General features: G+C 54.1%; 2 protein-coding genes and 1 non-coding gene across 6 annotated transcripts; 2 read left to right on the top strand and 1 right to left on the bottom strand.

The window, feature by feature from the left end:
- Window positions 1-483: 483 nt before the first annotated feature.
- LOC125166899 (U6 spliceosomal RNA) lies at window positions 484-588 on the top strand. Its single transcript, XR_007152606.1, has one exon. It is a non-coding gene; the product is annotated as a U6 spliceosomal RNA (small nuclear RNA).
- An 8,554-nt stretch (window positions 589-9,142) lies between these two features.
- On the top strand, window positions 9,143-11,779 carry SMIM29 (small integral membrane protein 29). 3 transcript variants are annotated; one of them, XM_047858029.1, is made up of 5 exons: window positions 9,143-9,263; window positions 10,315-10,438; window positions 10,696-10,721; window positions 11,045-11,150; window positions 11,341-11,779. In XM_047858029.1, the coding sequence occupies exons 2-5, from the start codon at window positions 10,388-10,390 to the stop codon at window positions 11,404-11,406; spliced, it is 249 nt and encodes an 82-aa protein (XP_047713985.1). In that variant the 5' UTR covers window positions 9,143-9,263; window positions 10,315-10,387; the 3' UTR covers window positions 11,407-11,779. The 3 variants fall into 3 exon arrangements, with proteins under 3 accessions (XP_047713985.1, XP_047713984.1, XP_047713983.1); XM_047858028.1 differs by having other exon boundaries at window positions 10,315-10,498; window positions 11,084-11,150; XM_047858027.1 differs by having other exon boundaries at window positions 10,315-10,498.
- A 175-nt stretch (window positions 11,780-11,954) lies between these two features.
- Window positions 11,955-21,105, bottom strand: HMGA1 (high mobility group AT-hook 1). Of its 2 annotated transcripts, none has more exons than XM_047859186.1 (6): window positions 20,984-21,105; window positions 20,626-20,739; window positions 17,131-17,309; window positions 15,331-15,414; window positions 14,612-14,662; window positions 11,955-13,328 (listed from the first exon to the last, which is right to left on the bottom strand). In XM_047859186.1, the coding sequence occupies exons 3-6, from the start codon at window positions 17,263-17,265 to the stop codon at window positions 13,275-13,277; spliced, it is 324 nt and encodes a 107-aa protein (XP_047715142.1). In that variant the 5' UTR covers window positions 17,266-17,309; window positions 20,626-20,739; window positions 20,984-21,105; the 3' UTR covers window positions 11,955-13,274. The 2 variants fall into 2 exon arrangements, with proteins under 2 accessions (XP_047715142.1, XP_047715143.1); XM_047859187.1 differs by having other exon boundaries at window positions 17,164-17,309.
- Window positions 21,106-21,462: the final 357 nt, after the last annotated feature.

Raw genomic sequence — 21,462 nt, 5'->3', positions numbered from 1 at the left:
TTTTGTGTTTGATTTTTTTCTAGTGTACCATTTTGATTTCCTCTTCACTTCCTTTTCTGTATATTTCCTACTTGTTTTCTTAGTGGTTACCATGGGGATTACAGCTAATATCCTAAGATTAGTAGCTAATTTATCATCAGACACCATGAAGGCCTAAAACCAGTAGGATGATATATTTAAAGTAGTGATAGACAGGTGCCTGGGTAGCTCGGTCGGTTAAACATCCAACTCTTGATCTGAGCTCAGGTCTTAATCTCAGGGGTCGTAAGTTCAAGCCCCACATTGGGCTCTGCACAGGGCATGAAGCCTACTTAAAAACAAGTGGAAGGAAGGAAGGAAGGGGAAGGGAGGAAAGGGAAGGAAGGAAGGAAGGAAGGAAGGAAGGAAGGAAGGGGAAGGGAAGAAAGGGAAGGAAGGAAGGAAGGAAGGAGAAGGGAGGGAGGGAGGGAGGGAGGGAGGGAGGAAGGTAGGTATTGATAGGGTGTTCCCTATGGTGGCACATATACTAAAATTGGAATGATACACGGGAGATTAGCATCACCCCTGCCCAAGGATAACATTCATTTCCATATGTTGAAAGTTATGCTTACAAAAAAATAAATAAAATAAAGTACTGACAGTATTCTCGTATTTTTGGTATGTAACTCCTCTTTTGTGTTTCTTATATGATTTAAAAGGCAGATGCATAAAACAATAATTATAAATCTATGTTAACATGTACATAATGTATACAGACGTATTTGTACCAATAACATAAAGGGGGTATGGAATTGACTAGGAGGAATTAATGTATGTTATTGAAGCTAAGATGGTATCAGTTCAGTCTAGATTGTTGTAAATTTATCTATTTCTTCTTAAGTGCACTTAGGTAATTTGTGTCTTTCCGCGTACCCTCCATTTCAACTAAGTTGTTGGATTTATTGGCATAAAGTTGTCCCTAATGGCCCCTCATTAGTCTTTTATTATCTGTAAAATCTGTTGTGATGTTACTCTCTCATTCCTGATATTAATGATTTGTATTTTTTCCTGACCATTCTGGCTAGAGGTTTATCTATTTTGTTGATCTGAAGCAGCATTTAGTTTCATTTATTTTTCTCTATTTTTGTGTTTTCTATTTCATAGATTTCTGCATTGAACTTTTGTTTTCTTCTGCATACTTTGGTTTCAGGTGGAAGCTGAGGTCATTGACATGAGATCTTTCTTCCTTCTTCCTCCCTCCCACCCTCCCTCCCTCCCTTCCTTCCTTCCTTTTTTTTAAAAAAGGATTTTTAGGGGCGCCTGGGTGGCGCAGTCGGTTAAGCGTCCGACTTCAGCCAGGTCACGATCTCGCGGTCTGTGAGTTCGAGCCCCGCGTCGGGCTCTGGGCTGATGGCTCAGAGCCTGGAGCCTGTTTCCGATTCTGTGTCTCCCTCTCTCTCTGCCCCTCCCCTGTTCATGCTCTGTCTCTCTCTGTCCCAAAAATAAATAAACGTTGAAAAAAAAATAAAAAAAAAAAAAAGGATTTTTAGGGGGGTGCATGGGTGACTCAGTTGGTTGAGCATCTGACTTCAGCTCAGATCATGATCTCACAGCTCCTAGGTTTGAGCACCACATTGGGCTCTGTGTTGACAGCTTGGAGCCTCGAGCCTGCTTTGGATTCTGTGTGTGTCTCTCTCTGCCCCTCCCCCACTTGTGCTCCGTCTCTCTCTCTCAAAAAAAAAATAAACATTAAAGTTTTTTGTAAGAAAAGACTTTTTTGGGGGGGCTCCTGGGTGGCTCAGTCAGTTAAGCATCTGACTTCGACTCAGGTCATGATCTCAGGGTCCATGAGTTCAAGCCCCAAGTTGGGCTCTGTGCTGACAGCTCAGAGCCTGGAGCCTGCTTCAGATTCTGTGTCTCCCTCTCTCTCTCTGCCCCTCCCCTGCTTGGGCACTCTCTCTCTCTCTCTCTCTCTAAGTAAATAAATGAGTCAGATGCTCCTTAAAAAAAGGCATTTAATCAAGGTGCCTGGGTGGCTCAGCTGGTTAAGCGTCTCTCGGTTTTGGCCCAGGTCGTGATCTCATGGCTTCATGGGTTCTAGCCCTGAGTGAGGCTCTGCGCTGGCAGCATGGAGCCTGCTTGGCATTCTCTCTCTCCCTGTCCGCCCCTCCCCCACTCACACTACATCTGTCTCTCTCAAAATAAAGAAACAAACAAAGGCATTTAGTGCCATAAATTTCGGTAATGGAGGTGCCCCACAAATTCTGTGTTGTGTTTTCATTTTCATTCAGTTCAAAATACTTCCTATTATTAAAAAAAAATTTTTTTTAATTTTATTTTTAAGTAATCTCTACACCCAACATGGGGCTCGAATTTACAATCCTGAGATCAAGAGTCGCATGCTCTCCCAACTGAGCCAGCCAGGTGCCACTCTAATTCTTTTTTAAAAAAAATGTTTATTAATTTATTTTGAGGGGGGGGGGGAGAGAGAGAATTTCAAGCAGGCTCCACACCATCAGCCCAGAGCCCAACATGGGCCTCAGTATCACAAACTGTGAGATCATGACCTGAGCCAAAATCAAGAGTCAGACACTTGGCTGTCTGAGCCACCCAGGCACCCCCTAATTATTTTTTGATCCAGAGGTGTGTTACTCATTTTCCAAGCATTTGGGGATTTTCCAAGTATCTTTCTGTTATTGGTTTCTTTTCTTTTCTTTTTTTAGAGAGAGAGACAGCATGCGTCCATGGGAGCAGGGGAGAGGAGCAGAGAGAGAAAGGGAGAGAAACTTTTTTTTTTTTAATGTTTATTTATTTTGAGGGAGAGAGAGAGATAGAGCTCGGATGGGGGAGGGGCAGAGAGCGAGGGAGACAGAGAATCCCAAGCAGGCTCTGCACGGGGGCTTGAACCCACAGCCCCTGAGATTGTGACCTGAGCCGAAATCAAGAGTCGGATGCTTTACTGAACCGAGCCACCCAGGTGCCCCGAGAGGGAGAGAGAATCTGAAGCAGGCTCCATACTCAGCGCAGATCCCAATGAGGGACTCGATCCCACGACCCTGGGATCATGTCCTGAACTGAAACTGAGCAGGGTACTCAACCGACTGTCACCCAGGAGCCCTGTTATTGGTTTCTAATATAATTCCGCTGTGATCAGAGAACATACTTTGTATGATTTGAATCCTTTTGAATGTTCTATGTCAAGTTGGTTGATAGTGGTATTCAAATCTACTATATCCTAGCTCAGTATTTGCCTACTTGCTTTATCAATTACTAAGAGAGTAGTACTGAGACCTCTGACTCTCATTGTGATCATTTTTCTTGCAATTAGTAATCAGTTGTAATCAGTTTTGGCTTCGTATCATTTGAAGCTCTCTTACAGGACACGTGAACATTAGCATTGTTATGTCCTCAATTAATTGACCCCTTTGTCATTATGAACTGAACTTCTTTATCCCTGGTAATATTCTCTGCTTTGAAATCAACTTTGTATTATTATTGTAGCCCTCCCAGCGTTCTTTTGACTGCATAAGCATGGTGTATTTTTTTCCATCTTTTTGCTTGTACCCTATTTGAGTCTTTATATTCAAAGTGCATTTGTTGTGGGCAGCATATAATTGGGTCTTGCTCTCTTATCCACTCTAACGATCTCTGCCTTTTAATTTGGTTGTTTAAACAATTTACCTTTAATGGGATGACTGATATACAGTTGACTCTTGAACAGCATAAGTTAGAACTGGGCAGGTCCACTTCTACACAGATTTTTAAAAATAAATATAGTACAGTACTGTAGATGTATTTTCTCTTCCTTATGATTTCCTTATGATTTTCTTTATTCTATTTATGTCATCCTAAGAATACAGTATAGGGGTGCCTGGCTGGCTTAGTCAGTAGAGACTCTTGATCTCGGGGTGGTGAGTTTGAGCCCCATATTGTGCATAGAGATTACTTTATAAAAAAAGAATACAGCATAAAATCCACACGACATACAAAATATGTTTCATCAACTGTCTGTTATCGGTAGGGCTTTTGGTTAACAGCAGGCTATATGTAGTTCAGTTTTGGGGGAGTCAAAAGTTCTACACAGATATTTGGTTTGCTCCTAATCCCCATGCTGTTCAAAGGTCAAGGGTAGTTAGGTTTCAGTTTATCATCCTGTTTGTTTCCTAGTTGTCTCATCTGTTCTTTGCTCCCTTTTTCCTCTTTTTCTGCTTTCTTTAAATTATTTTTTATTCCATCTTTTTTCTTCTGTTGCTTTATTAGCTATAACTCTGTTATTTTACTAGTTGCTTTAGGGTTTATACTATACATCTTTAACTCACGACAGTCCACTTAAAAATTTTTTTTTTAATTTTTTTGGGGAGAGAGAGAGTGAGCGAGCAGGGGAGGAGCAGAGAGAGAGGGAGACACAGAACCTGAAGCAGGCTCCAGGCTCTGAGCTGTCAGCACAGAGCCCAACGTGGGGCTGGAAGTCACCAACCGTGAGATCATGACGTGAGCCGAAGTCGGATGCTTAACTGACTGAGTCACCCAGGCGCCCCTCCACAGTCCACTTTTAAGTGATATTGCACAACCTCATGTATATCTGAATCTTACTATATTTCCATTTCTTGTCCAACCTTTGTGCTATTGACATAATACATTTTGTATCACGTCTGACTCCATAATACATTTCACTTTTACATATGTTAACTTGAATCCTTGTAAATTTGAGATTTGTTTATGGCCCAGAATGTGGTCTACCTCAGTAAATATTCTCAGTGCACAAGCCCCACAATACATTATCATTTTTTATTTTTTAACACAATTCTCTTTTTAAAAGATGTAAGTAATAAGAAAAAAATGATATACTTACTCATGTAGTTATCACCAGAGTTCTTCATTCCTTTGGGTCGGTCCATATTTTTATTTGGTATCATTTTCTTTTTGCCTGAAGAACTTCCCTTAACAAATTTTGTAGTGCAGGTCTGCTAGTGATGAATTCTTTCAGTTCTTATATATCTGAAGATGTCTTTATTTCCCCTTTATTTTGTAATCTTTATTTGAGGGTGGGGAGGGGCAGAGAGAGAGAGAGAGAGGGAGAGAGAGAGAATCCCAAGCAAGCTCTGTGTTGTCAGTGCAGAGCCCGATGTGGGGCTCAAACTCACGAAAGACGAGATCATGACCTGAGCCGAAATCAAGTCGGGCACTTACTCAACTGAGCCAGGCGCCCCTCACTTTTGTTTTTGAAAGATATTTTTTATTTTAATTCCAGTGTAGTTAACATAGAATATGTTAGTTTCAGGAGTACAAGATAGTGATTCAACACTTCCATACATCACCCAGTGCTCATCCGGACAGGTGCGCTCCTTAACCCCCATCACCTGTGTAACCCATCCCTCCACCCACCTGCCCTCTAATAACCATCAGATTGTTCTCTACAGTTAAGAATCTGTTTCTTGGTTTGTCTTTTTTCTTTTTTAAAAAAAAAATTTTAATGTTTATTTGAGAGAAGAGAGAGAGTGTGAGTGGGGGAAGGGCGGAGAAAGAGGGAGACACAGAATTGGAAGCAGGCTCCAGATTCTGAGCTGTCATCACAGAGCCTGACGCGGGGCTCGAACTTGCGAACTGTGAGATCATGACCTGAGCTGACGTCAGGCTCTTAACCAACTGAACCACCCAGGCGCCCCTCTCTTTCTTCTTTTACTCGTTTGTTTCCTAAATTCCACATGAGTGAAATCATATATTTGTTTTTCCCTGACTGATTTATTTTGCTTAGCATTATACTCTCTAGTTCCATCCATGTTGTTGCAAATGGTAAGATTTCATCCTTTTTATGGCGAAATAATATTGCATTGTATATTTATACCACATCTTCTTTATCCGCTCATCTATCAGTGGACATTTGGGACATTTTTCTCTTCTTCCGGGCCGCTAATCACCATATGTTAGGTCACTTGAGATTGTCCTACAACTCCCCGATGCTCTTGTAATTTTTTTCTAGACTCTTTCTTCTGTTTCATTTTGGGTAATTTCTATTCTAATGCCTTCATGTTCATTTACCTTTTCTTCTGCAATATCGGATCTGCCATTAATCTTATCCACTGTATACTGTGTTTTGGACATTGGAGCCTTGATGTCTAAAAATTCAATCTGGGGCTTTTTTTTTTTTATATCTTCCTTGTCTGCCCTTAACTTTTTGAGCATAAAGAATACAGTTATAACTGTTCTATTTTTATTTTTTAACTTTTACTGCTTACTTATTTTTGAGAGAGACAGAGTGCAAGCAGGGGAGGGGTAGAGAGAGAGAAAGGGAGACACAGAATCCGAAGCAGGCTCCAGGCTCTGAGCTGTCAGCACAGACCCCAATGTGGGGCTTGAACTCACAAACCATGAGATCATGACCTGAGCCGAAGTCAGATGCTTAACTGAGTCACCCAGGCACCCCCAGTTATAACTGTTTTAATGTCCTCCTCAGGTCTAACATCTGTCAGTTCTGGATCAGTTTCAGTTGATTATAGATTGTGTTTTCCTGCCTCTTTGCACGTCTAAGTATTTATGAATCCATTTTTATTTATTCATTTATTTAAGTTTATTTATTTTGAGAGGGGCAGAGGCAGTGGGGGAGGGGCAGAGAGAGAGGAGAGAGAGAATCCCAAGCGGGGCTTGAACCCACAAAACCATGAGATCATGACCTGAGCCAAAACCAAGAGTCAGACTCTTAACCGACTGAGCCACTCAGGCGCCCCTTTATGGATCCATTAAAAAATATATATTTATTTATTTTTGAGAGGGGGAGAGAGAGAGAGAGAGAGAGAATGTGGGGGAGGGGCAGAGAGAGTTGGGGGGCAGAGAAACTGAAGCAGGCTCTGTGCTGACAGCAGGGAGCCTGCCATGGGGCTTGAAGTCACGAACCTTGAGATCACCACCTGAGCTGAAGTCGGATGCCTAACAGACTGAGCCACCCACGTGCCCCTGAATCCATTTTTTTAAATGGATGCCACACAGTATGAATGTTACCTCACTGGGGGCTGGGTAGTTTTGCATTCCTATAAATCTTCTTGCGTTTTGTTCTGGAATGAGTTTATATTACTTGCCAACGTTTTGATCTTTCCAAAGGTTGCTTTTATGATTTGTTAGGTGGGTCCAGAGTAGGGGGACACAAGGATGAGCAAGGCATTAGTGGAAGTGGATACATAAGCCTAGGCACTCCCCGTAGCAACACGGGTAAGGGAACACTCAAAACTTGATCAGGGTGGCACAGTGCAGCCTCAGCTCTGCCCTCTCTCTCCCCTTCCTGAGGTAGCAGCAGCGTGAAGAGAGCAGAGAGGGCTGCAGTATTCCCTGGCTGGGCTTGGGGGTACCCAAAGGATCTAAAGCCTTATCACTAGAACAAATCGGGCTTCAAATCATTTGTAAATTGGGGCCACCCGCACCTGCCCTACCTAGCTCAGAATGGTGTTCCGTCCTGGCGGTAAGGGAAACGTGCTGAGTTTCTGACACTGAAATCCCAACATACTGGCTTAGCCAGTTGACCGCTAAGCCCACTCCTAGAGGGCCCTCGAGATATGTGGTCAGAAGCTGTGGGGATGAGGACAAAAGCTGGGTATGTGAGCAGCCAAAGGGGTCTGAGTTCTAAAACTAATTATTTGCTCCTAACCTTGCAAGATGAGGCAACCCCAGGGCATCTGGGTGGCTCAGTCGGTTTAAGCTTATATTAAAAAATACATATATAGGAGGCAGGTCCTGCCTGGGGAGGTGGTTTCCTCCGTCTGCCCTCACCTCTGATAGAAGCCTGGGATGGGTGGTCTCCTTACTCTCCAGACTCAAAAGCCTGAGAAACACCAGGGAATCTACCTGGAGCCTCCAGACCTGGGCATTTCTGTCATTCCTTTCCTTTTATCTCTGATTTCCCACCAGTCAGATGATGGTGTCTGAAGGCAAGAGGCCAGAGTTCTCAACTGCCCTCTGGTTCTCCGTTGGGTCATCTCTGCATCAGACCCGCCCTTATCCAACCTCCTTCGGAAGCGCCTGAGGAAACTGGCCAGACCAGACCAAGTGGCTCAACCATGTCCACGCCACTGGCTGTCCCTGGCAAGAATAAGCCGATCCAACTTATTCCTGTATCTCCAGTAGCACCCAAGGACCCTGGAGGGCCTCAGCCTCGTTCAGCTCCCACAACTTTTGTGTTCTTGGGTGGCTTCCATCACCTGCCAGTCTCGAGTTTTCCTAATCGTGTGTAATGGGCGCGGGGGGGGGGGGGGGGGAGGGGGGTCTGGTACAAAACTACACAAAACTACCTGAGGTAATTGTAGATTCACATGCAGTTGTAAGAAATAATAGAGCTAGCTCCCTTATACGCTTTGCCTAGCTTCCCCTAATGCTAACTTTTTGCAAAACTATAGTGGAAGATCACAACCAGGATACTGATATCGGTAAAATCCATCCACCTTATTCACATTTCTCCAGTGCGTGACATTGTAACTAACAGACCACGCAAGCTTTCAAATTCACCGGTGTCGCTAGTTGCTTGTGACCCAGGGGGACTGCACCGCGCTGCTCCACCCGTGCCCCTGCAAACCACGAAAAGGTTAACGGGGCTTTTAACAGGGCATCGCATGTCATCGGTTAATCCGCACACCAGCCTGTTTTACAGACGTTAAGACTGAGGCGCAGAGAAGGGTGGGTGGGTAAGTGGGCCCAGGTCCCACGGCCGGGCAGGACCTAAGCCGGTCTTGCCTACTCTATCTACCCTCTGAGCACAGCCTAGGGGGCCACTAGGAGGCTTGGAAGGCTAAATAAACATAATGAAGACCTTGTGGGCCTGGGGCAGGGTCCGGCCGTGAAGGGAAGAGCAGCCAGCCGCCCCACGCCGCGGCTTGGCCCTACACCGGAGCTCCACCCTGAAGCTTGAGCAAGCCGGACGTCACACCTCCCCCGGCCACCTGAGCTCCCCGGCTGGCGCGCTCGGCTGGGGTCCCGCCCCGGGGGACGCCGGGAAGCAGCCCCGGCCCCGGCCCCGGCCCCGCCCCGTCCCTCCCCTCCCCGCGCACTCTCCTCCCCCTTCTGCGCAGCGCTCGGCTGCCCTCTGCTGCCGCGGGGTGGACCCTGCAACCCGGGCCGCCCCCGCCTTCGCACCGCGCACCCCCCGCCTCCGGATTGGCCGCTCCAGCCGTCTCCGGGCCGTCCGCCTTCGGCCACTGGATTGGCTGCGCCCCTGTACTGAAGCCCCGCCCATTTCCCCGGGTCCTTTGATCACGCGCCTGCCGGCTCTTCCGGGGCCTGGGAGCCAACCGAGGGCGTTCCTGTCCGGGCTACAGCGGCGGGAGGTAAGGCATGAACGGGTTGGATGGGCTGCACAGCGCCCGGACGGGTCCACGCCTCGGGGTGCCGGGATTCTAGGATTCCTGGGCCCCTCTGCGCACCGCTCCCCAAACCTCCCTCCCTCCCCCGGCCTGAGCCGCCCAGCGCAGTGGGAACTACCTCCCACTCGCCGATGCTGGTCCGCATCCTCGGAGCGGCCTGACACTCGCCCCGCCTCGGCACGTCCCCTCGACCGTGGGACGGTGTGCATGCGACTGGGCAAGCTCGGTGCCCCGACGGACACCGGGACGGGTAGTTCGTACCTTGCCCTCCGATGGAGACCCAGGCGAAGCGGGGTCAGGGACGTTGGGGTCTGCGTGCAAGAGCCTATGGACAATCTCCTTGCATCTGTTGATGGGAGCTGACCCTGTCACCTCCCGCCTGTCAGCCCTCGCTAAGAGGGGAGGGACCTGGGCGGAGCCCCGGGTGGGGACCAGAGGGAGGTGACATCACCTCACAGATACAGTCCAGCCCTGCCCACTTGTGTCCACCCTGGCACATGAGACCAATGGGGGGAGAGGCTATCCAGGCTGCATGTCTGCAGTCACACCGGGGACAGGGAGGGCACAGGGAGAGCCCATAGTCTAAAATGTGGGGACTGGACCAGGACGGAGGCAGTCTCCTTCAGATGCTCCTCCCTCACCCCCTAGGCCACAGTGCAGGACCAAATCTCCCCTTTGTGCTCCACTGGATAGGTGCTGGCAGCCCAGCGTCCCAGGAGGTTGGAGCAGGACCTGGGAACCTGTGTCTAAGCTTTTCCCCGTTGAGATGTGCAAACGTTGGCCACCACCTGAGCTGGGCCACACCCTGATTTGGGGGTAGGAGCCGAGCGGGACTCTGGGCCTCCCCTGGATGCCCTCCAAACCCAGGATTTGCTGAGAGTCACTGTAGGGTTAAACCCAGCACCCTGACCTGGAGTATCCCTTGTCCCGGTGCCTGACCTGAGTTGTGATACATCACTTCTCTTGGGGAGGGATCCAGAGCTTGAAATTGATAACCTCCCTTCCTCCTCCCCAGGGAGCCCAGTGGAGGCGCCCTCCCGAGGCACTACTGCCCATGCTGACTACCCAGCCCTCCGGCTGCCGATGTCATGAGTAACACTACAGTGCCCAATGTCCCTCAGGCCAACAGCGACTCCATGGTGGGCTATGTGTTGGGGCCTTTCTTCCTCATCACCCTGGTCGGGGTGGTGGTGGCTGTGGTAAGGAGCCCCCACATCCACACATATACACCCACACCTTTGCTAAGGCAGGGCTGGGTGGGCCTGAGCCAGCCTGCACACATCGTCTCAGCTGTCCTGCTGTTTTGGGAGTGGAGGCGGTAGAGGTGGGTCCCTCTCGCTTGTGGGCCATCCTGGGCTCGCTCAGCAGCCTCCACAGTGCTGTGTCTCTGTTACAGGTAATGTATGTCCAGAAGAAAAAGCGGTGAGTGTCCCTGCCCTGTTGTTACCTCTCCTGCATTCTGCTTCAGTTTCTTCCCTTGGGATCTGGGTTCCTCTGCCTACGCGTTGAGAGGCCCCTCAGCCATCCTTATACAAGCCCGAAATTCCCTACACCCCATTGTTAGGTTTTCCTGCCCACGTGCGGCTTACCCACCGGAGAGGGGCCCCTTGTAGATTCGGGCATGGATGCTTAGAACCTTTGTGTGCCCCTAAAGGCACCCACTGCAAGTGCCCCTGCCTTGGACAGTCAGGTGTTTGAAGGGAGTGGGCACCCCCCTGGGCTGAGCCCCCTCCCCTGCTCCCCAGAGTGGACCGGCTTCGCCATCACCTGCTCCCCATGTACAGCTACGACCCTGCTGAGGAGCTACATGAGGCTGAGCAGGAGCTACTGTCTGATGTGGGAGACCCCAAGGTGAGCACTCTGGGGGCAGGGACAATCACCAGAGGTCTGTGTTCTCACCCATACTCCCCCTGAAACAAGAACCTGCTTCTGCCCTCGGCCCTCCCCATTTGGGGCCGCCACCAGTGTGGGGTGCCCCGGAGGCTGTGTCGTGGCCTCTGCCCTGGAACCCAGCCTGGTGGCATGATCTCTTCCCTCACAGGTGGTACACGGCTGGCAGAGTGGCTTCCAGCACAAGCGGATGCCCTTGCTGGACGTCAAGACCTAACCTGACCCCCTTGCCCTGATCTCCAGAACCATGGGGTCTTGGGAGTGCCCAGGGCCTGCAGCCTGCTGCTTGCCTTCCCATTTGCACTCACCCAGCTCCCCCTGCTGGGTGCCGGGTCTCCTCTCCTCCCATCCATACCCAGTAGCACCTCACAACCAACCCTCCCCACCCCCCTTCCGGCCTTTGTGGGCTGAGCCTACCATCCACTCCCAAGGGGCTAATACAAGTTTTTCCTTCTGGGGTGGAAGGGTGGTTGGAGACCGTTTTCTCTGAGCCCTCCCCGACTCGGCTTTGGATTGGTTCCCATGGTGACAGAGCCTAATGTATAGTATTCAGTATATATATTTTGTAAATAAAAAATGTTTTGTGGCTAGGGGTGTGGTCGATTTCTTCGAGAGGCTTAAGTTACCCTTCCCTGGAGCTAATGCTTGTCCTCCCCCCCCCCCGCCCCCCGCAGCCTGAAGAGCACCTTGAAAGCCACCCCCAACAACTAGATCCTCCGTTTCCAGCCTTCCTACCCCAGGTGCCCACCACAGAGAAGACTCCAGTCCAGAAAAGGATATTTTTTTTATTCAAGTAACTGCAAATAGGAAACCAGATGGGGGGGCCCCAGGCTGGGACAAATAATGGCTACCTCCTCCCCGGCAGAATAGGGGGAAAAGGTGGCCCCTACACCCTTGTCGGTCAATATAGGCCCCCCCCCACTCCTCACTCTGCTGCAGCATCCTAGGGGCAGGGCCCCCACCTTCCCTGGGACTGGGGTGGTCGGTAACCCAGCCTGCTCTGCCCCAGGCCCCTTCCCCTAAGAGCATCTTGGAGGAGGGGGATGTGGGCAGAACAGGAGGAGGCAATGAGGATGAACATTTGGCGCTGGTCGCAGCAGCAATGACGGATGTCTAAGAATGGAAACATTGAACAAAAACAACACAACTGTCCAGAGGTAGTTTGTGAACAGAGGAAAGATGGAACCAGAACCTTGGGGGGTGGGGAGGAGCAGAAGGGTGGGAGTGGGCAAGGCTAGCTCCTTGTTATTAGTGCCCCGTGTGAGGAAAGGGGAAACTGAGGCCTAGGGTAGAAGCGGATAGGGTTGGGCAGTGGCTCCAGCCCACCTTAGGTGGCTGCCACAGGGAACCTGGGCCTCCTGGATAAAGGGTGACCGAATTTCCCTCACTGCAATAGATTCCAGGGTGGCGGTGAGGTGGGCTGGAGCCCGTTTGGAGAGGGTAGGGGGCTCAGACCCCTCCTGCCTTCCTTCCTGTGCCCCAAACGGGGCTGTCCGACCTCGAGCAAGGACTAAGCAAGGTGGGAAGGAAGAAAAGTGGGCGTGAGCCGCACCTGGTGAGACACAGGCTGGGTGGGTGCATCTTGGGGCTGAGCACCCCTCCCCACTGGCCGTACCTGCTGCTGCCAGTGCTGTGGAGTGGGGCAGATCAGAATGAGATGGGGCATGGCCCCTTTTAAGGCCAGGGGAGCCCTCCCAGGCCCCTTAGTGGGAAGCCAGAAGGAAGAGTGGGGAAGCAGAGGGGACCCCCATACCAAGAGCCCAGTCAGCAATGTCCCCAACCACTGAGCGTGGGGACGCAGCAGGGGCAGGGTGCGGCGAGGCGGGAAGTCGGCTTTGTCTGGAAGGGCAAATGTGCGCATGGGTGAGGGGTCGCTGGAAACCTAGACCGAAGGAAACTGCTCCCCACTCAGGCCTCGGGGCCCCGCAGCGGCTGGTGTGCTGTGTAGTGTGGTGGTGAGGGCACAGGTAGGTGGCGGTGACGCGTGGGCCTGGGGGGAGGGGCGGGGGCGGTGGGAGCGGAGCGGAGCTGTCCAGTCCCAGAAGGAAACTGCTCCCCGGTGAAGGAGCAGGCGGCACGGCGCGGTCACTGCTCCTCCTCGGAGGACTCCTGCGAGATGCCCTCTTCTTCCTCCTTCTCCTGTGAGGTGGGCAGGGCAGTCAGCAAGAGTGCCAGGCCTGCCCCCCTCCCACTCAGGGGGGAAGGGGCACAGGCCAAGATTGCCCCCACCCCTCTCTGTGCTCCCTGGCTCTCCAGAAGGGGGATGAGTCAGGGCTGAGTGTGTGAGTGACTCAGCAACCTCCACGGCCCAGTTTCATTCATAAAAAAGGAAGAATTTAAAGGGAGGGGAAAAAACCCACACACACGCTGCTCTCACACAGAGCCAGCCCCCCTTGGCCCTGGGGCCCATGGTGGGTGCAGGGTGGGGGGACCCACACAGCTCAGTGCAGCCCCGAGCTCGAGGCAGTGAGGAAGTCACTACCGGGCTTTCTGGAGGAGGGGAAGGGAGAGGGGGCCAGGGAGAGGACCGGGGAAGGTGCGGCTGCAGGGTGCGTGAGCCCCCCCTGCTGGGTGCAGTGCAGGGGAACCAGGTGGCCTTGGCCCGCAGGGGCAGCTGCTGGGCTGGGGAGCTGGGCCGCTGACTGACCCCAGGCCAGGGCGGGGAGGAAGGGGAAGTGTGTGCCGCCGGGGCTCACTCACTGGGCGGGAATGTCGGGACACCACACGGGCCTGCGGCCCCCGTGCCAGGCACAAACTCCAAAACAACTTGTTTCCTGTTACTCACTCCTGGGGCCCGGCCAGCACCCTCTGACCCCCCTCCTCACCCTGGTGGTGGCTCAGCTCGAGGAATGAAGGCCTCAGGGAGTTCAGGGAGCAGGTTTGGGGTAGAAAAGGGCCAGGAAGATTAAGGCTGGGGTGGCCGTAACTTCAGTGTAGGCCTTAGGGGCAGCCTCCGGACTCAGGCCACCTTCTTCCATTAGCAGCTATTTGTGGGGGACTCAGAAATGGATAGGTGAAGGACAAACCTCACCCTATGCCCAGGTAGCACTCTTTCCTCATTTCTACTGGTGGGGGTCCGGGGGGACTAGATGGCCTCCAAGTTCTCCCTAAAAGTTGAGTCTGTTCTAGTAGGGGAAGGAGAGGCGGCCCCACCCCCCCCACCAGGGCGGGGTTCCATCTGGTTTGTACCTGGGACCCCTTACTGCTACGGACAGAGCCCTTGAAAAGCCCTGGGCTGGGTGCCAGGACCCAGAATCCCTTTCCCTCTCTAGGCCTGGATAGAGCGATGATGTCCCACCATGCCCGGCTCTGGTCAGCCAGAGCCGTCTTTCCACGGCGAGCGCCCAGGAGGAACAGGCAGGCATCACCCAACCTCAACACCCTCCCCAGAAAAACCAAACCACCGCTGTCCCTTCACCTACCAGTTTTTTGGGTCTGCCCCTTGGTTTCCTCCCTGGAGTTGTGGTAGTTTTCTAGATGGTCCGAGAAAAGATCCACTAAGTCAAAAATGTTCCTGACAGTGCTCCCCCAAATGACCAGGGCCCCGATGGTGAGGGAGAGCAGGGAGGAGCAGAACTACGTACCTCTGCTCAGGGCGGCCCAGGACTGTCACCCCGGCAGGCCCACCCGAGTCCAGCTGGTGATGACTGGCCAGCCACACTGCCCACCCCCCCCAATATACACACACGCCCCCCACTCCCTCCTCCACCCATGACTCAGAGGATATGAGTCGTGTCTCAGAAAAAATAAAATAAAAAACAAAACAACTGCTCCGAGAGGCTGATGCCACTGTGAATCTGGCCTTCCCTGCTTAACCCCACTCCCTTGGGACCCAGGGGACCCCGGAACGGAAGGAAACACTCTCAGCCCAGGGACTGGTGCTGCTGTCCCTTCGCTCGTCCTGACTCTCCCTTCTCCGGACGAGGAAAGCCGCAGGACTTCTGACTTGACCTCCCCATTGTCCTGGGCAGGACCAAGTCCCCGGAAGGAAGACCTCGATCATCACCCTGCTTTCCCCCAATTCGCAAAGACTCCCCCCCTGCCACCCATATGCCAGGGAAGAGGGGGCAGGGTACAGGCCCTTCCCAGAGCCCCCCACAGCCATGGCCACAGGGACAGGGCCCTCTTCCTTCGTCCTTACCCGGGTCTTGGCAGCACCCTTGTTTTTGCTCCCCTTTGGTCGGCCCCGAGGTCTCTTAGGTGTTGGCACTTCGCTGGGTTCCTTCTGCAAAGACAGATGGGGTCATCAGGGACACAGATGCCACTTGTCCTGCCCCTTTCAAAAGATACAGCTCTCTCCCATGCCCCAGCAAGACTGAGTCAGCAAGCCATCACCCCGACCCAGAAATCCACAGGAACCATGGCGGGCAAGCCCTCGTGATGCAGGTTCTGACTCTGACCGTCTTTCGCAAAGCCCCTCCCATGCTGCCCTATGACAACAAAGTGACAAGACACCAGAAAAGGGAAAGGTGTCACCAGAGAAGAAAGACACTGTCAGGGAGCTCTGCCACCAAAGGGCTCTAAGCTCTTGGGCAAGACACAGAATGCCTGGGCCTCAGTTTCCTCAACTGTAAATGGTGACCACACTCACCTCACGAGGCATCACGAAAAGTTAAAGGAAGGATGTGGGAATGTCTAGCACTGGGCCAAGACTGCTGCCCACCCCCTCCGACGACACAGGCTGGTGACTGTGGAGGACGCGGAAGGGGAAAGGAGGCCCCGCGACAGTGGAGGGAGCCTCCAGCCTCCACCCGCAAACTGGACTCCCTCTAGGCTGCCTCCCAGAGCAGGAATGATGCCCGGATGTCAGAAACAGAGATCCCGGCCGTGGTTGCCGCTGAAATTTTAATAAGCCTGACAGGATAAAAAAGCTGCTGCATAATGCAAAGAAGCTGGGCAGTAAAAGCAGGTCAGCTATGGTTTCGGGGGGACTGCCCATAGGCTGTTTAGAACTGTGGTCCAGTAGCCCAACACTCCTTCTCGGACACCCCCCTGTGGACCCCAGCTAACTGGGTCCAGGTGGAGACCAAGGGAACCAGACTGACTTCCCTCCGCACATTGTGGCCTCTGAAAGAGGCAGCTGAATCCCACCACTCAGACTCCCCACGGCTCATTATCTCCCTAAAGAGTCAGTACAGACAGCACTCTTCAACCTACAGATGCGGAAGCCGAGGCCCACGGTATGAAGGGCAAGGGTTGCCCTCAATCCCTTTCCTCTTCCTGGGGAAAGGGAAGTGAGCTGGGCCTCACCAGTTACTGCCCCTGTGAGAGAATCCAAGATCTCCACCACAGGGCAGGGGGCCCCCAAAAGGCCAAGCTGGCCTTCTAACCCCGGGAGACCTCAGCAGGGGACAGCACCAGGGTTGAGGGTTACTCTCTCACCAACTCCCCCACGTTTTCAAGTTCTTGGGCTTCAGTTTTCCTTTTACAGAGCCAGAGCCTGGCCTAGGGCCACTCTAAGGGAGGCCCATGGATAGATGCTGGCCCAGGATTTTTTTGTTACAGGCCTGGGATGAGGAAGTACAGAAACGGACAGGTATTCGGAAACTTTCACGGCCAATTGACAGAATAGCCTGTACAACGAAATCTCGGGACTGAAAACGTGAACTCCTATAGACACGTAACTCCTCTTTTCTGTGTTTTATCAACGCACTGGTCCACAACAGACTGGAAGTCAAGGGTGGGTAGTTCACCAGAGTGCGAGCTCTCGCCTGTGTGACTGCAAGGTCGCTTCTGGCTTGGATCGGCCGGCAAGGGCTCAGAGTTCACTCAGATTCCTCAGCCCCCACTTCTCTCCTGGGGTCTCAGCAACGGGCCAGGGTGGGCATGCGCCGTTGGAGGACACACACACTGAGCAAGGATCCTGCACCCCTCTTCCAGTTTTCACTTGGCACCTCCCTAGCCCAAAGGGGTAAACCGAGGCAAAGGTTCGGACACCCACCTGACTCCCTACCAGCGCCGTCCCGGGACTCACCGGAGGCTGCTTGCGCGGCCTGCCTCGACCCCGCTTCTCAGTGCCGTCCTTTTCCTGCTTGGAGGCCAAGGGCTGGCTGGACTTCGAGCTCGACTCGCTCATCTTCCCTTCTCTCTGGAGCAGGTGGAGGAGCGATGGCTGGGATGCTAGAAAAGCAGGAGAAGTCGTTTTAAACACAACATTTTGCTTCGGCCACCTCCTACCCCCTTTACCACTCCCACCTTCAAGGTGGCCTGCCTGTAGGACCCTGCCTGCTCCCCGGGATCCAGGATCCCCACCCTGCTTAGCTGGTGGGGGTGGGGGTCCGCCCAGCCCCAGCATGTTGCTACAGGGTGGGGTCGAGCCGTTGGCTCTAATCAGCTCCTTATCTCCTGCTCAGAAGGGCGCTTTGTTGTCCTGCCACCCCCACAGGGCCCAGGCCCAAGAGGCACAGCAGGCTCAGATGTGGCTGTGGGTGAGGTCACCAGGGCAAAGGTGTGGATGAGGTGGGGGGATCCTCACACTGCCGGGGGTCCCTTCTCTAGCCAGCCGCCCCTTCTCTTAAGAGAAAGCCAAGCCTGAGTGGCTCACAGGCAACAGGGGAGGAAAGGTAAGCAGAGAATAAGCCTTGGGCTTCCATCTGGCAGCCGTGGGCATCAGTCCCTGGCCCACCTGCCTTGGCCCAAGCCTCGGGACCAGGCGCTACCAGGGCCAAGCTTGATACTCTGTACCAATCACCCAGCCAGGGATGGTGCCCACCCCACTAGCTCTCTCTCCGGATAGAGCCTTGGGGACTCAAGGATGGGAAGTCTGGGAAGGGGAAGTGGGCTGAAATCGCACGGGGGCGGAAAAGAAACCTAAAGCTGAAAGGTGGGTCTCCTCTTCCACCCCCGTCCCCCTGGAGCCAAATGAGATTGTCCCCTTTGATGCCTGCTTTCAGGAGGGGCAGGAATTCTGCCCTGAGATGGATCCTTCAGAACAGATGCTAGCTGCCCTCCCCCATGCCCCACTCCCCCAGCCTGGGCAGAGCTGGTCGTCAGTCCTCCAAAGCTTCTTGGTTCTCTTCTAGCATCTTTCCTCTTCTTATACACAGGCCGTTTTGTGTTTAATCAGCCCCACCAATTTTCAGTTTACCTAAAACTTCCCACTGCTTGCAGCATTTGCCCCCTTTATCTGGGAGCCTCTTCCAGAAGCTTAAAAGACAGCGAGGGTGCTCCACCCCGTCTGTCTTCCCAGTTAAAGATACTCAACCTGGGAGGCCTACGGCTCTACACCTTCCTGGTAACCAATCCCTGGTTGCACTTGGCAAAGGGTGGGCCCAAGCGGCCTCACTTCTAAAAGACCTGCCATCTGTAAAATGGGGGTAATGGTAAGACATCCACCTCAACCGCCTGCTTCTCCAGACTGACGCAAGATCAAACCAGATGATGGTTGAAATGTGTAAACAATGGGAAATCTCACTCCAATCAAAACAAAAACTAGAACATTTGAAAATGACTTCTCTTTCCCTTTTTCCGATTTTCAGACGATTTCCAATTTTAACTCGATGAGGGCGGGGAGGAAATGTTTTTTGCAAACTAGGGACTTTTGGAGGACTGGAGGCCCCCATCCCCAAGCATCAAGATTCTCCAGACGGCGAGACTTTGTCTGGTAATTATTCTATTTTATAATATTTCAGACTTGAAGACCCTTTTAAACAAGGTGGTTGGTGATTTATCCTGCTCCGTCATTAGTGGCTTGGCCTGCTCTGTAATTACAGGCAGTGATTAGAATCTTATATTACACCACAGGTTCCCCTTCAAACTAAACATCAAAATTAATCAGCCTAAATGAGTGCTGACCTCACATGAGGTCTGTTGAAGGCCCCCTCACAGAGGGGGTTCCAGTTGGGCCAAGCCAGCCCCTAATCCCAGAAAGCCTGGGCCCAGCAGGCCTGGGAATCCTGGTGGGTCTCTGGGGGAAGTTCTTGCATCATCTGGTGCTTCCCCCCACTTTTTGCTACTGGGGACCCTTTAATCCATTCTCCAACCACCCCCCTCCCAATCCAGGCCTCCAGGAACTGAATGAAGGCCTGAGGCCCTCTCTGGTGAGACCAACAAATGCTTGTCTCTTCCACCTGTTTCTGAAAATCAGAGGCCTAGCTGGGCGAAGCCATGTTTAGGGCCCGACCTCAATCCTTCAGTTTGTAATAAGCCCTTCTGGGCCTCAAGCTTGTCCCTCTCCATACACCGGGCGCGCAATGTGTATTCCACAAAGGCTTAGGGAATCTACAAGAACGACCCTAGGAAATGCTCATGGCGCTCCCTTGTTTTCTGGAAAAAAAAGTAGCCCAGAGAGGCCTGAAGAGTTGCCCAAGGTCACACAGCAAGTAGGCAAGCAGGATACAGTAGGTTCCTGGCGACCCCTCTAGCCCGCCACTTTCCCTACTCGCCTAGAGAATGGTTAAGTCCCTGTCGCCCCCTGCTCCAGACCCGGCCCCAGGGTGACTCTGCAAGTGTCTGCGCCGGGCCTTTGCAGGTCCGCCGGCGGGACCAGGGGCCAGAGCGCACGGGGGGAGGGGCACAAGCTGCTCTTGCAGGCGCGGGAAACTGGTGCACCCCGACCGCATGCACCGCCACGCGGGTGCACCCGGCCCCACTTCCTGCCAGAGGGGGCACCCAAGCCCGCCTTGGGGCAGGAAACCTGGCGCGCGCGGGCGCGGGGCAGAGGAAGAAAGACACCTCCCTCCGAGCCCTCCCCGCAAAATAAAGCCCCAGAAAAAAAAAAAATGAAACGGGGAGTCAAAGGGACTAGTTCCAACAGAGCCCTGCAAAGCAGAGAAACCTGTTTGTGGGGGCGGAGGGCAGGCCCGGCCCTGGGGGCTGAAGAGGCGCGGGCCGGGCCAGAGGTGGGGTCCGGGTGAAGCCCCAAACCCAGGCCCGCGATTCGGCCTCATCTGCGTGGGGGGGGGGGGGGGGCACCAGGAAAAAGGCCGAGCGGGAACGGGGCCGAATTGCGGGGTTCCTGCCCATCCCCCTCACTTCTAGAACTTCCCCAGGCTGCGGGGGGCGCCCGGCCCCCCACCCGCCTGCTGCGCCGCAGCCTGTTCCTCTCCCCGCCCCCCACACCCCGGGCCCCGGCTCGGGCTCCGGCGGGAGCGGCGGCCGCGCGAGGTGCACCGGGCTCCGCCGGGTGCACAACTCGCGCTCGCCGCAGCCGCGCGCCCCCTCCCCCACCGCGCGCCTTTCCCGGGTCCCCGCCCCCCGCAGGGCGCCCGCGGCGCGGGGGAAGGGGTGCGGGCGCCCTCCCCGCGCCGCCGGGCCCCGCCGCCCGCCCCCGCGCCGCGCGGCCCTCCCCCGCCGGCGGCTCGCGCAGCCCCGGCCTGGGAATAAAGCCGGAGGCGCGCGCTGCAGCCCTGGGCGGCTTGCAGGAGGGGCGGCGTGCAGGCGGGGGCGCGGGCGCCCCCCTCCGCCGCCGCCGCCGCGGGCCCCGGGGACGACTCACCGCGAGCTCGGCCGCCGGCCTGCGGTGCGCGCTCCGGGCTGCCGGGAGCGACGGTGCTGGGCGCTGAAGACCGGCCTGGCTCCGCCGCCGCCGCCGCTGGTAGCAAATGCGGATCTGAAACCGGGAGAGAGAGCAGAGGCGCTCAGAGACCGCCGCCGCCGCGTGCTCGCCGCCCAGGCCCCCACGGGGTATTTATCTGTCACATCCAGGCGGGGGGACAAAAATATTCACCCTCCCCCGAAGGATGGCGAGGGGCAGGAAGCTAGGCACGGCCCGTGCGCGGCCTCAATAAATAAATAATTTAATTAAATGATAGATATAAAAAAAAAAGAAGCCACCGGAGGGGCCGCGAACTCACGCCTTCTTGGAGCCGCGCCAGCGCCAGAAATAGCCCGGGCTCGGAGTCCCAATTAGAGGAGCGCAGCCCCGGCTCAGGGGAGCTTAAAAAGAGCGACCCAGGGGCAGGGGGGACGGGCCCGCCCGCGCCAGCCGTGTCACTGTGGGGGGCGGGGCCATGCAAATGAGCCCGGGGATTTAAAAGGGCGGCCGCCCGCCAGCCGCCGCCGCCGCGCGGGTGGGTGCTGACTACGGGGAGGGGCGTGCGGTGCCGGGTGCCTGGGGGCGGGCGCGCGGGAGGCCTGGACTGGGAATCTGAGGCGACGGCCCACTCCCCACTGTCCCGGGCCGGGAGACACGGGAAGGTGCACAGAGGGATCACCAGGGAGCTTTGCGCGGGGGAGGGGGAGGAGGGCATCTTTACATCCAGCAAGGGGGTCCCCGGGAGAGTCACCTCTAGGGGCCTTCCGGGCGTGTGGGCCTGACGCCCGCGGGGCGCGT

The sequence above is a fragment of the Prionailurus viverrinus genome, chromosome B2 (genome assembly GCF_022837055.1).
Source record: "Prionailurus viverrinus isolate Anna chromosome B2, UM_Priviv_1.0, whole genome shotgun sequence".
NCBI classification, from domain to species: Eukaryota; Metazoa; Chordata; class Mammalia; order Carnivora; family Felidae; genus Prionailurus; species Prionailurus viverrinus.
Note: the sequence above shows the minus strand (reverse complement) of the source record. Positions and strands in the feature narration are given on the sequence as shown.

What these genes read in the sequence shown, in the direction of transcription:
- HMGA1 (XM_047859186.1), bottom strand. Translation starts at nt 17,265, where the DNA reads ATGAGCGAGTCGAGCTCGAAGTCCAGCCAGCCCTTGGCCTCCAAGCAG. An exon ending in CGGCGCTGGTAGGGAGTCAG is followed by an intron (nt 15,415 to 17,130) that starts GTGGGTGTCCGA and finishes CTGTCTTTGCAG; the next exon opens with AAGGAACCCAGCGAAGTGCC. An exon ending in AGGGTGCTGCCAAGACCCGG is followed by an intron (nt 14,663 to 15,330) that starts GTAAGGACGAAG and finishes CGGACCATCTAG; the next exon opens with AAAACTACCACAACTCCAGG.
- SMIM29 (XM_047858027.1), top strand. Translation starts at nt 10,388, where the DNA reads ATGAGTAACACTACAGTGCCCAATGTCCCTCAGGCCAACAGCGACTCC. An exon ending in TATGTCCAGAAGAAAAAGCG is followed by an intron (nt 10,722 to 11,044) that starts GTGAGTGTCCCT and finishes CCTGCTCCCCAG; the next exon opens with AGTGGACCGGCTTCGCCATC. An exon ending in CTGATGTGGGAGACCCCAAG is followed by an intron (nt 11,151 to 11,340) that starts GTGAGCACTCTG and finishes CTTCCCTCACAG; the next exon opens with GTGGTACACGGCTGGCAGAG.